Raw genomic sequence first — 14,646 nt, forward strand, 5'->3', positions numbered from 1 at the left:
CACATTTCTTACACAATCATACACGATTTTACCACACATACGCCTAAGGGATCTCATTTCTACACCATTCAGTCTACTGAACGGTGTAGAAATGACCTTCCTCTGCTAGTTTCATGTCTCACTGCCATACACCAGGGTAAGTAGCAGAACACCATTGTGGACTGCTAGATTCGCTTGTTTGAACAGCATTTTGTTAGGCCTAACCATGTTCTCCAAGTCCTCCATTAAAGAGTTACCTGCATTTACCCTTCTTTCAATTTCTCTGTCAGCCTCCCATCTCACATAAACATACTTCTCAAATACACAAACTCGTCCGCCTAATGAAATCAGCACTGCTTCATGAGCATACAATAATAATAATAATCCATTCTATTTTCATACCAAAAATCGTTTTAAAATCTCAACCACTGACGGCAATATATCGGGGCCATTTTGATGTTTTCGCAAGCAACGCATAAATTTTCAGGCAAAGGATGGGGGGGGGTTGGAATCCTCCCAACATTTGTACACGGTTAACATTTGTAACATGAGAAAATTTCATTTCTACAACTTGTTCTTCAGTTCACCAGCTCGGCAGTGGAAAAATTTGTCGGCCTATGTGTTTCCTACCCCATTCCTACCAACATCGGTCTCTTCAATACGCATCTCGAAAGAACATTATGAACACAAAACTGGTTTTCACTTACGTATGAATCTTTATGCGTAGTTTAAATTATGGTTACACATGGAACAAGTAAATATTGAAAGTCGAATTTCGCCACATTTTTTTTTTTTTTTTTTTATAGTGAATACCTCACAAGAGTCCCAACTGCTCCCGTCTGGAGCCAGTGAGACTATGGCATCCCCAATTGGGGGATGTTGTGAGGCTGAAGGTAAGTGGGGAAGGGAAAGAGGAAGGTGGGGAAGTACCTGGCTATTCAGATCTAGTCACTAAACACGGCTAAAGCCATTTGGAGCAACGTTTCAATTCTGAATGGTGGTCTTACACCAGGGCGATACTGGTAGTATCTTCCACTCTGGAACGTGCCGCAAATATACTATATATTATTTTAATTAATTAATTGTGAAATAACACAAATTAATCAAATAAAATTTATTTGCGCACGCCGGGTTCGAACCCGCGACCTTCGGAATGGCAGTCCAATGCGTTACCACTGGACTATGCCGGCCGTCATGCTACGATGTGCAACTAGAATTTTCTACTCTCCTCCGAACATAAGAATGGTTTCATTCGAAATGTGTCGGCAGATAAATCTGCGACTGGAATTTTAACATTGCATTCGGAACACAAAACTGATTTAATTTAGGAGTGCGAGTTCCCAGCATTAATCTCTAATTCATAGGTTCCCAAAGTGGGCCCCCTGGCCCCTCAAGGAGGCCCTGGAGGGAGCTGAGGGGGTAATTCTGGCCCTGGGGGAGTAGGGGAACCCTGGGAAGCAAACAGGGGGCCATGAGGTGCTAAAATTTATAACCTTATAGAATTTTAAAAATCTATCAATACACAATGTACACACATATCTAATTTGTTATATACCAAAAATTTTTGATAAAAATCACCTCAATAATAAATATCAGCTAAGATTTTGTGACGTTTCAAATCATACAGTGGCAATTACACATCCACTTCTCGACGGTACCGCGCGCCACTCTAGGGCGACGCACAGGAAAGTAAAGACTGATAGTAAGGTAACTTTTTACAGCGCAGTTCATTGTGAGACTTTTCTGCGCGGCGGCCTGGAGCGGCGCGTGCGACCCTCTGGCCAAACTCTGCGTGTAATGTAATGTAATGTCGCAACCAAAAAAGGTGATGACGGATTACGCGCCTCTTACAACATTTCTTTGCTTATTGCTAAATTGGGAAAATCGCATACTATTCGAGAAGAACTGATTCTACCAGCTGTTAGTGAGGTTCTGCGTACTGTATTGCACATGCTAGCGTCTGATATAATTAAGAAAATGCCTTTTAGCAATAACACTGTACAACGGCGAATTGATGAAATGGCCCAGGATGTTGATGTAACATTGTGTGATTATTTAAGAAAACCCAATTCTCTTTACAACTTGATGAATCCACTTTACCAAAGAATGGAGCTTAGCATATGTTCGATATGTATAAAAGAAGAAAAAATTCCACAAGAGCTATTATTTGCTAAAAAATTAATAACTGACACTAAAGGGCAATCTATATTCAATGTATTGGGAGAGTTTTTTGAAGAAAAGGAAATTCCTTTGAATAATAGGTCCGTTGCTACTGATGGTGCTCCAGCTATGGTAGGGTGCTATCATGGAGTTATTTCTTTATTAAAAAAGTCACTATCAAATATATTAGCAGTGCATTGTGTGATTCATCGACAACATTTAGTTGCAAAAAATCTTAGTGATCGCCTGCATCGTTCATTCATACAGCAGTTATTACAACTAAATTAGGAGCCATGCACTCAATCACAGGTTGTTTGGACAACTTTGCATCGAAAACAATGAAGACTTCCATCGTTTGCTTCTCGACACAGAAGTACGTCGGTTGTCAAAGGGGTCATGTTTAAACAGATTTTATGACTTAGTTGTAGAGCTTTTAGAAAACAAAGATGAATTATTACGGGAAATCTTAAGATTATTTAAGAAATTTAAATGTGACATAGCATATTTGACAGATTTATATATTAAATTCAATGAATCTAATCTGCAGCTGCAAGATGAGTTGCATTTGATACAGAAGTAAGATATTATTTCTTCATTTGTATCAAAACTAATGTTATATACATAAACACAATTTAGGATGTGAAGAATTTCCGAATCTTTCATCAGTGGAAAAATGTGATGATGACATATTGATCTATTGTCAACATTTGGAGGCACTCCGTATCGATTTTAATAACCAATTTAAAGATATTCTCACAATGAAGATTCCCGATTGGATATTATACACTTATTATACCTATTACTTTAAACACTGATGAATCAGAATTGCACTTGAATTGATTAAAATATCGAACAACAGTGAGTTAAAATTTAAATTCAAACACGGATACCAAGAGTTCTGTTTACAAAAGCAGATATCCACACTTTATCCTGGACTATGGGCTGTGGTTAGAAAATTTTTAATTTCATTTCTGTCATCATACTTGTTAGAACGTGGATTTAGTGCAGTCGCAAGTCTTTTGACTAAAAAAAGGAACCGACTGGAAATACTTGACCTAGGAGATTTATGCTGCTGACAAAAATATAGCCAAATATAGAAAAATTAATGGAAAAACACCAGGCTCATCCTTCGCATTAGAAACTAATTTAATTTTACATTGTCTATGATATTATTTACTAACAATAATTAATTTTTTCGAATTGTTTTATTTTCAAAATACCTTACTGAAATTTAAAAAAATACACTCGTAGTTGAATATATTTTTTGAAGATTTTACATCAGGTTCGTAATTGACATACATCAGGTTTGTCTTTCTCATTAGGATTATTAATTTTTAAAATGCAAATTTCCAGGGAGGCCTTGTGTAATTTTGTGTCTGAAAGGGGGGCCATGGGTCAAATAAGTTTGGGAACCTATGCTATACTTGAATGACTTTTTGAGAATTTGTATTCATAGCATGTATTATATAAAATCAAGCTTTGTTGAAATAGTGCATATATAATATTAAAATAACCGAATAATAAAAATGATATATTTATATTTATACACGGTGTCCGGAAACTCGTAGTACAAGCGGGAAACTGGAGAATCTACACCACATGGGGAACCCAAAAAAACATAAAGTTTTTTGATTTGAGCATTTTCAAAAAAAAAAAAAAACCAAAAAAAAATATTTTTCGGCTATTTTAGGGTTAAAGTTTTTTCTGGTGTTTAGGGTTGAATAACAGATGTTTTAACCCTGCAGAGCAGAAATATTTTATGATTACACCGGGTTAAATGAAGGGTGATTTCAAAATAATGCTTCAAATCCGAGTTTCTTCATTTGTTTTACTTTCAAATAGTTTTAATTAGTTGGGTACTTTGATCTTCAGTAATAATTTATAAGAATTTGATTAAAAAAAAAAAAAAAAAAAAATCAACTTCAAACTCGATTTACTCGATAACGAAAGCTCAAATAAAAAAAATATATACTACAAAATCGACTCCAAATGTGATGTAGATTCACCAGTTTACCGCTTGTACTACGAGTTTCCGGACACCCTGTATATTTTTCCATAGGAAAGCTCATAGCTCAGAAATGCACAAAATAATTTGCAAGGCAGATAGAAATATTACACCTTTAAATTTATATGATGAGAATGCCAACATTTTTATAAATCCCAACCAGGAATTATTAGATTCCTGGTCAAATAAAATTTTACACGCAAAACACTTCAATTATCTCAACCAAACGTATGTTGACAAAATTTCGTCAAACAAATGGTTGAGTATTGGAGAGTTGAGCGCAGAAATAGAAGGATTTATGCTTGCCATTCAGGATAGAGTCATTAATACTAAAAATTATAGAAAGCATATAATCAAACATACAAATCAAATTGATGATTTGTGTAGAAAATGTTTGGCTTTTCCGGAAACTATAGAACATATTATATCGGGATGTTCTATATTAGCACCGTCCGAGTATACATTTAGGCACAATCAAGTTTTAAAAATAATTCACCAAAATTTGGTAACTAAACATAACTTGATTGACTGCCGTAATGTAGTACCATATTATGAATACGAACCAAATTCATTTTTAGAAAACGAATTTTATAAAATATATTATGATAAAACTATACTAACAGACCGAGCGATTAGTCATAATAGAACCGATATAGTTTTACATGACAAAATTAAAAAAATAACTTATATCATTGATGTCGCTATTCCAAATTCCTGTAATATTCAAAAATCGGTAAATTTTGGATAGGGCCTGACACGCTTATTACGAATAATTTTTAGAAAAAAACTTTATATTCGCCTTAATTACTATAAAAGAAAACTTTTTGCATTTCGGGCGGCGGAAAATTATGCATTTTGATTTTCAATTGCATAAAACCAAAATTCACTTCGCGAATCGATGTGGCGACAACGCGACGCCATTAGGAACGCACTGTTATGTTGGTATCACTGATGCATTAACAAGAGCTAAATACGACCGTTGCTATCTTCGTGGGATGCCGAGGTTTGTGTAATATGGTTTGTGATACAAAGGAAAGTGCCCCTTAATAACGCCTGCTCGCGTCAAGGCAAGAAAAACATCCCAGTTTTCAACTAGTTTACCGGCTACGCTAGGTTTGTGCAACATGGTTTGTGATACAAATCAATGTATCAGGGATACCAACATAACAGTGACGTACCTAATGGCAGCTGATTGCCGCCGCATCGATTCGCGAAGTGAATTTTGGTTAACGCAATTGAAAATTTAAATTCATAATTTTCCGCCGCCCGAAATGCAAAAAGTTTTCTTTTATAGTAATTAAGGCGAATATAAAGTTTTTTTCTAAAAAATATTCGTAATAAGCGTGTCAGGCCCTATCCAAAAATTACCCAAAAATCTGTTAGTGAAAAAATAAGAAAATACACAGATTTAGGAAATGAAATAAAAAGAATTTGGCATTCTCAGACTATAAAAATATTACCATTCGTTATTTCGGCTACTGGCATTATACCTAGCTCTCTAATTAAAAATTTAGGCGTATTAGATCTATCAAAAAAATTATATATAAAGATGCAAAAGTCGGTCATTTTGAATACATGTAGGATAACAAAAGATTTTTTAAATATTTATGTTGAGGGATCAGTAGGATTTATAGGCCCTGTTAGAAGTTCTACCGAGCCTAACCCTCTGATATGAAAATATCTGGAGTCGGTGAATTATTTTCCCATTTGATCTCTGGTGAGTTGACGTGTTGTTCTTGTATTGTTTTGTATTTATTTTGCTTATATAATGCACTTACATAATGTTGATTGACTAGATGATCATTTTTGGAAAAGTGAGTGGAAGGGTTAAGTTTTTCCTTTGGGGAAGATTTAACCCGGACAACTAAATCGGAAGTTAAAAAAAAAAAAATGAATGAATCTGCATAAGAGTCCACCAGCTTAAATAGTGTATTCAAGCTTAAATTATTAGTGAATTCAGAAAATGTGAATGGTTTTCCTGCAGTTTTGGTCTGCAACTAGATTATTATAACTACGCACGGAAAACACAAAGAAAATTTTATATTTAACTAACTTAAAAATTTATCTTGTGAAAAGAAAACCTTTTTTGCATTCTGGATGTAATTTTTTTTGCAATGCTCCCCACAGGCCTATTGGGCCACAGTTTCCCCACCGCTGGCCTAGAATGACAAGCGCTCATTTTCAGTACAACGATCAAGGCAAGTCTATTTGAAACTGACAGTTTGTGCGTACGGAGCTTAGAATATTTGTGATTATTTAATTTTTTTCTGTGAATGAAAAATTTATTGCAGTTTTGTCCAATCCCTAATCAAAATGTTCCTGATAAACTCAGTAGTGAACCTACTCAAAACTTATGAATAAATTGATTAAATACACAAATGGCTATTAATTGAAATGCCTAATTACACGCAAATGTATTTGACTTTCAATGCTCACTACAGTCAAATGAAATGTTCAGTCAATATCTCAAAACAAATTCACATAACTCAAATTACTTTTCAAAGGGAACACCATTAGTTAACTTGAGAAATCATCTGTCAAAAATGTTAGTAAAAGAAATACACATTTCAATTTAAAATTATTAATTAATTAATTAAAATTAAATCATTTTGGTCCCTACTTTATGGCTAGATTGAATTGTTCCCGCATTCAGTTGCAGTTTTGAAAATTAAAAATTCATTGAGCGTGAATAACTTTACGCGTGAATATTTCATATCACATTAAAAACCGAAATTAATGTTTGATTTTCGTCAGTATTTTTCGAAAAACGGTTAAGTCTATTTTTTACAAAGTGTTTATTTATTATTTTTTTGTTAATTGTTCGTATTTAAAGCACCTTTGTTACTTGTTTGACTTAGCTGTTTTTCGAAGAATACCAATGTTATGTTAAATAGGGCCGGTATTTCAATTGCTTTTTGAGCTCGCTGTGAGAGATATTTATGTCTGTGAAGTTGGTCTCTGGTAAAGAGCTTTGATAAAACAAACCATTCCTGAATATTCTGAAATACTGGCCATGGACTGTGATAATTATTCAGTTTTTAATTTTAGGTAGGCAATACTTTTTGCATATCTGGGTTTTCGTCACACTCTACAATTCGCAGTTCTAATTCAAATACAGACAATGCAGCTTGACACGGATAACTTTGTAGGTAGTCAAAGGTGGAATTAACTTTTTTTTAATTAAATCTGTTGTCTTTTTAATCACTTTTTTTCTGACTGCAAAATTAAAGTTATCAATGTCAAGCTGTACAGCCTTTTCCCGAATGCACGCACCAATATTTTTAATAGAATTCAGATATTTATGCCTATCATAAAAGCAAAGTGGATTACTTCACTTTTATGGTGATAATTTTTAAATAAAACAAAAAATTATTTTATGAAATTTAATATTACTTTTGTTATATTTTTAATAAATTCGATTAAAACAATAGCATATGACCAATTAATAATTCGAGTATGTTCAGACTGAAATCAGTTTCATTAATAAATATTTGTATGTAGAAAAAAACACAATATTTACACAAGTCATAAAAACACCCTCAAATGAAAAATAAATTAAAATTATATTGTATTGACTTGCTCAAGTAGGTAAATTTAGTAATACTTAGTGAGGCATGACGTATTTATTTTTCAAAATCCAGTAATAAAATTAAACATTAATAATTCATGTGATATTTTTGACACTTGGCACTTACATGAATCATAAAATATAATTGGTAATTTAGAATAAGGGAAATATGAATTCTCAGAGGTAATTAATTGCAATAAGATAACAAGAATGAGCTTATTTCATTTCACAATAATTATATAATGTCTAACTATTTGTAAGAAACAAGGTTGAAAAAATGATAACCTCACCAAGATACACATTGTTCTTTCTTTGATAGTTTAATGTAAGGTCTTCAGTTTTATGTACAATTGAAAATGAACACATTATTTACTGAAAACGTCTTGTGCTTATGTTAAAATTGTAATGTGAGTTCTACCATTCTGTGACTGAGTCAAGGAACCATGTAACAAAGAGGATTATTTCTGTCTTCTGCCTACAATGTACATTATTCACTTACTATTGGTTTCAAACCAAATTTTCATAAATTTTATTACCAAAATATAATATTACATAATTTAGTATTTTATTTTTAAAAATAAACAAATCAAAGAGGGATTGTAAAAATCATTAGTATTAGAAACAAACATGTTCACGATGTTGGGTATTACAAAACAATTAGAAAAAAATATGTACTAAAATGTAACATTACATAATTAATTTATCCAATAATGTTACATTTAAACACTAGAAGCGAGTGTTGGGAATAAATAGAACACAGTCATAATATTATGTTAATGTTATGTCAATGAGATTCATTTAAACATCGCGGTCTGTATGACATGTTGTAAGAACTCATCTGGTGTCTTCCCTCTTCCCGCTTGGGAAGATGGATGAACGGTGACATGGAGCTTTGTTTACAAAATGAGAACAACAATTTATTACATATGGTAATAGATTAAGTGAATTTTAGACAATCAACTGCTGTAAATATATCTTAATGAGTTAGAAGCTGTTTTCTCTAAGAGAAATCCAAAAAGCCTTCACATATCACTATTCACATATCTTTCATTTGACAAAATACCTCCATTATAAAACTATTTCAACTCAATTTTAACCTTTGATTTCTACCCTAGTGGGAAAATACATACTTCCTCAACGTAAAATAAATATTACATCATTAGAAAAACCATACACACAATAAGAGAAAGAAAACTTGTTACAATACACTATTTTACACAAGCGCAAACATTTCTAAACTGCATTTATAACCAAAGAGTTGAACAGCATTCTCACAACCAAAATACAAAATATTTGATAACTTTAAAGTGGCAACTAATCCAATATCAAGTGTTATATTAGTTAATGGAAAGAAACTATAAACTTACTGTCATGGGTTATATAGAGCTAAGTTGGCAGTGTTTCCTCTATTGAATCTAGTTAATACTGAACACAATCTGCCTTTCATAGCGTAGCAAACATACTGTGTTGATTGTAATCAGTCCTCAACCTACTACGCATTACCAAACACATTTGTCAGATTGTGGTTACCGGTAATCATTTTGTAAATAAGGAAAATATAATATTTTATCAAACTATTCCGCCATAACACATGCCAATTATTTAAGTTCATCAATTACAAAAATTTATTAATGGCCATTTAACATTGACTAAACGTGAAATAAAAATAATATTTTCATTGATATATTCAATGCATATAATTTGATCTCGGAAGTGTGTTGATCGTTCACTACGATACTGGTCCGTTTGAGAACTAAATAAAAATTTAGTAAATTTTTCAAATATTTTATTTAATAAAGAATGTTAAATAAAGAACAAACTTTAGTTGACTAACCATAAAACAGCCTAATCCTTTTAAAAGAATCTCACCTCCAAACAATCCTCCCTTTATTCATTCATTTTCTGTACAAACAAATAACAAATATTATTACTAGAAATGATGTAAGGACAACAGTAAAGATAATACATAATTAAAGTAGGTCTAAGGGGACTCAAGCATAATATGCAGATTCAGTAATACAACGGTCAAATGTATTACAGCGAATAATATTATATGATGGCTTTTTTATATTTAATATAAAAAATACAAAATTAATAATATTGTTTCAAAAACAGATTTCAGAACAATATTATGCAATCCTTTATCATGTTCCGGTAAAAGGATTAAAATTAACGCAATTTTGAATATTATATAATTAATAAATTACTATAAATTCTCCTCAAAGAAGCAAAACAAGTTTACATTTGGTTAATTAGACAGAAACATTTTAATAATTATTATTAGTGATAATAGAAAAATTATCCATGTAATAAAAACATTAGTGTTACTTTATTAATTTATAATATTGGGTCATATAAAATCTCCTTCACCAGTCCCGTCCGAGGGTAACTGGGTAGGTGTTTGTGATACACACTTTCAGAGCAGCGAGTATAGGTTAGTACTGGGCGCACTGAAAGTCTGTCGGTTGCATCATAAATTAAAGATAAGACCAATGTGATCTGTTTGTAGTGTGTGAAGATTTGTGTAAGTGATGCTGACTCGAGGCGACTAGGTTCAACTTGCAACTTAAATAACTAGCGCCATATCCTTCTTGCTGGGCAGCTGCACCTTCTTCCCCTGCCACAGAGAATTGTGGATTGTAAATGCGTCTATCGTGACTGTGAGGTGTTTGGTGTGAATTTGTGAGAAGCATTTGCTCCCTGAATTGTATCTGAAATAAATAAATACACACAACCATTATAATCTAAGGATAACATACAACACATGAATTCAATATTGAGAGGTAACTGCAGGGGCCTACTGAAAGCTGCTAAATAAGTTTGACAGAAACAAGGGGCTTTAGGAGTGGTTCATTCAGATGCGGAGGAACAATTATTATAACGGCTAGTAAATTTAATATAATATTGCAAATCATCAACAACATTATCAATTTCATTTCAGTAAGTCTCCGTAATTGGCATACAACTCGAATTCCAATTTGGGACTACTTCTTAGCTATAATGATTGATAGATGACTATTGAAACGGAGCATCTATATTACCTAATTGAAATGAAGACAGTATTCGTTATTAAAAAAGGGGTCCTAGGGTTAAAGGAGAAAAAGGGGTTCTTAAAAAATTATGGGTTTTTATATTTATTTGTATATAGAAGGTCAGAGTACTCCAAACTCACTTGAAGAACTTATCGAACATCCGATCGTTGACTTGTCGGGGGCCCGTGCCGTACAGCTTATAGACCTCGTCTCGGTCGGGACAGAAGGAGTAGAGCGCCCGGAACTGGCAACCGGCGTCGCGGAACAGCACCAGGAAGTGCTTGCTCTCGGAGCTGTTGATTTCCTCCAGCACACGCCGCTTGGCCTCGCGGTTCACGGCGCCCGGGAACACGCAATACTCCACCGCATTCAGCACTATGCTGCGGTTGGATTTGGTGGTCGGCTGCTTGTACAGACGAGGACCTGGAGATGGATAAAATTCTTAATTAAGAATGCTTTCATTCAATTAATTCAATGTAATACCTGCGTTCTCTACTTCTTTTTTAAACAAAGTATCATCATCTCACTACATATCCACTGTAAATTGGTAAAACACCTAAAGCTACATTTTTGAGAATGCTGCTTTTCAGTGGTTTCATAATATTATAGAATATGTCTTATATTCTTCCCCTAGAAATATTTGTCTTGGACAATGGCACAATAAATGAGCATTTAAGGCACTCTTTTGGACAGTTAAGCATTTTCATTGAAAACTAGCTGTACACCGCCACGCGTTGCTGTGGCTCAGTCTGTCTGCGCAGATAGAGAAAGAATAGCACGTGTTGCTTCAACGTCCAATAAATGGCGCTGTTTAAAAATAAAAGTTTTTACCAGTCACAGGTGACATCTATATAAAACAGGCATATAAAATACACGCATATAAAATACACGCATATTCTAATGCAACGTTGTGTCAAAATTTCAAAGCAATCGGTGAAGAACTTTTGGAGATTTTAGATTTTTAACAAACAAACTTTACATTTTTATTTAAATAGATAGATAGAAGATTAACTCATAAACTACACTATGGTGAATATGAGAACTTATAAATTAAGTGCAACACATCTATGCTGTTTATTGCACAGTGCCTCCAGATGTACTACCACAGTCAACCTGTAGGGTTTATTGCACAGTGCCTCCAGATGTACTATCACGGTCAATCAGTGCTGTTTATTGCACAGTGCCTTGAGATGTACTACCACGGTCAACCTGTAGGGTTTATTGCACAGTGCCTCCAGATGTACTATCACGGTCAATCTGTGCTGTTTATTGCACAGTGCCTTGAGATGTACTACCACGGTCAACCTGTAGGGTTTATTGCACAGTGCCTCCAGATGTACTATCACGGTCAACCTGTAGGGTTTGGGTATAAGTATGTTTGAATCTATCATTTAACTTATTCATTTTGTTCACATTGAAACCAATAAAAATTATTAATATCATTCTTACACATTTAATAAATTTGTTTGCTGAATAATTTTGTTATGTCAAGGCATTATTGTTTAGCAGCCAATCACGTCAAAAAATGCAAAGACAATACTTCATTAGATTAGTTTTTAAATAACCATTAGTTTGTAAAAATTTTAACATCATGCATAGCCAAAGTAGGACACGTTAATTTAATTTTGCTCACTATTTTATGAAGACAGGATAAAAACTGTTGCTCGATACCTAAAGTATATTAGTTCACATTAATATCAAATTTAAGATAATGTATATATATATATAGAAATAACCTTAATATTTTCATAAAATGGAATTGGTTGCATGTATATATAATATGTACATAGTTACTAGTTAGATCTATAGAGACTGTAAAAGTTATGAAATATACTTGATTTCTTCTTTTCTTGGGGAATGCACAGATTTGCAGCCTGCAGTATACCTATATACATAAATATAGATAAAATTATGATTAAGGTTACAAAATTCCTCACAGCTTGAAATAGGCACACATGATTCAATATCTCACATTTGTAGAAATATACTGCTGCGGTAACTAAAAACACAGTTTCTTTCTTGAGACTCCTAAGGGAGACGCTGTGTTTTTATTTACCACGGCAGTATACCTGCCTCAGTTAAAATATCAGGATTTAATTGATTGGGAACCGAAACTGTTTCTATTGTGGTACATTGATATAAAAATAAAGACAAACATTCCCAAGCTACGAATAACCTGACAACATTTGAATTCCTTCTAATACCATCCTAATAAGCGGAAAATGTAGCTTGCGTACTGTACGGACGACTTGGCTAGCAGAGGATTAAAGCCGCGACGCCTAGGTGGAAACCCTACACCTTGGACCGCTCGACCAATTAATCAATCTTACGTTAGGTACTTCCCAACCTTTCCCTACCCATCTCCTTTCCCTCCTCACAACATCCCCTAATTGAGTATGGCTTGATCCCACTAGCTCTGGGCACTTGGGACTTACTATGTTTTTTTATTACAAAATACAAACCTGAATAGTCCATGATTGAGCTGGGAGTGGAGCTGATGTCACTGGATCCGTCGTCAAAGGTCCTCCGCTTGGTGACCAGCCCGGGCGGCAGCGAGCCCGGGCCTGAGGGGGACGGCAGGGTGCGCAGTCCTGGCGAGGGGGCCCGTCGGGGCGGAGTGGCCCGGCCCAGGCCCGAATCTGCGCCAAACGTGAGTCAGAACGGGCCCAGAGATCACAAACAGCCACAAGTGTGCACAAACACGAGGCATGCATTACGTATGACATATACAGACACGGCACTCGCATCAAGTTAATCAATGATAATCTAATGGTTAGAGGCAATTTTGAACATGATTCCTTTAGATTGCAGTGTTTCAAACTTCGTCAGTGACCATCAAATCAACGATCAGCACCATTTTGATTTTTGCATTTGAACGGTCCCTATTAAATGCCGATTCTCGGCTCTACACATTTTGATCAAATTGTGATCAGCTGTCAAGCATAATGGTCATGTTATGCTTGTTAGCTCATTACAATTTAATCAAAAACTGAAACAGGTTGAACGAGATAATTTAAATATCTCAAACTCAAAATGGCACTGATCGTAATCAAATGTGATTGAGTTTAAAACAACCCAACTTGAGTCTTTTAACTTTTAACAAGCGTTGTTACCATAACCATCCATTATCTGCATATTTGATTGTTTTAATAAGAAAGAACTGGCAAATCCACGGTTAACGATCATGGTAATGCACATTAAAAGATAAAGAATTTGGCCCATGGTGTTAAAAGGTAAGTTGTCAATTTGATATAACAGACAGGCTTTGAATGAACTACAGGAAAGTTATTTTTGTGTTGTAGTTATTTGGATGAAGAAACTCAAAATATCTCTGATATTTAATGTAAGAAACAGTTACTATTTTTTGTGTTAAAATATATCCACTTAAATTATCTCTTTCATTCTTTAAATCAAGCATCTAATTTCAATCAAATTGTATTTAAAGCAAATGTGAAAAAAAATAATAAAAAACTATTTATATCAACAAAAAATATTACTTTCTAAAGCTATCAAGAGTGTTGTAAAGCAAACAAAATAAAGATGATTTGAAGCAAAGTGGGGAAAATTTAATAAAACAATGTGGAAAATGCATTTGGTATTTCAAGAAATTAATTTGAACCGTCAAGATGGTGAAATTTAATCTGCCAATTGAAATGCACCAAACATTATTAATAAAATGTTTTTAGTTGAGATGTTAATTAATTACTTAAATAAATCTTAATCCTCACCTAGTTCAGGAATGAAATTGTATTTCTCATAAGTTGTTAGGTACACAATGTTAGTTAAATTATATTTATAGAGAGAGAAAAGTTGTAACATTCTAACAAATACGTAATATGCATAATGTATTCTATGCTCTCATGCGCAAATTAAATGAAAGCTGCAAAAGACTAGTTGAATTA

General features: G+C 33.7%; 1 protein-coding gene across 10 annotated transcripts in view; it reads right to left on the minus strand.

Moving 5' to 3' along the window:
• Positions 1-7,408: 7,408 nt before the first annotated feature.
• The window catches only part of Patronin (calmodulin-regulated spectrin-associated protein patronin), an 88,675-nt gene continuing 81,437 nt past the window's right edge, over positions 7,409-14,646 (minus strand). For 6 of the 10 annotated variants that reach the window (XM_089651627.1, XM_089651631.1, XM_089651633.1 and 3 more), the window contains 3 exons: positions 13,207-13,383; positions 10,885-11,167; positions 7,410-10,423 (listed from right to left, as the gene is read on the minus strand). In XM_089651627.1, the coding sequence (XP_089507753.1) occupies positions 10,279-10,423; positions 10,885-11,167; positions 13,207-13,383 (605 nt within the window). In that variant the 3' untranslated portion in view covers positions 7,410-10,278. Of the gene's footprint in view, positions 10,424-10,884; positions 11,168-13,206; positions 13,384-14,646 lie in introns of all 10 variants that reach the window. The other 4 variants (XM_089651635.1, XM_089651634.1, XM_089651632.1 and 1 more) reach the window with 3 other exon arrangements.

This window comes from Hesperophylax consimilis, chromosome 4 (genome assembly GCF_061612785.1).
Source record: "Hesperophylax consimilis isolate HC1 chromosome 4, BYU_Hcon_1.0, whole genome shotgun sequence".
NCBI lineage: Eukaryota > Metazoa > Arthropoda > Insecta > Trichoptera > Limnephilidae > Hesperophylax > Hesperophylax consimilis.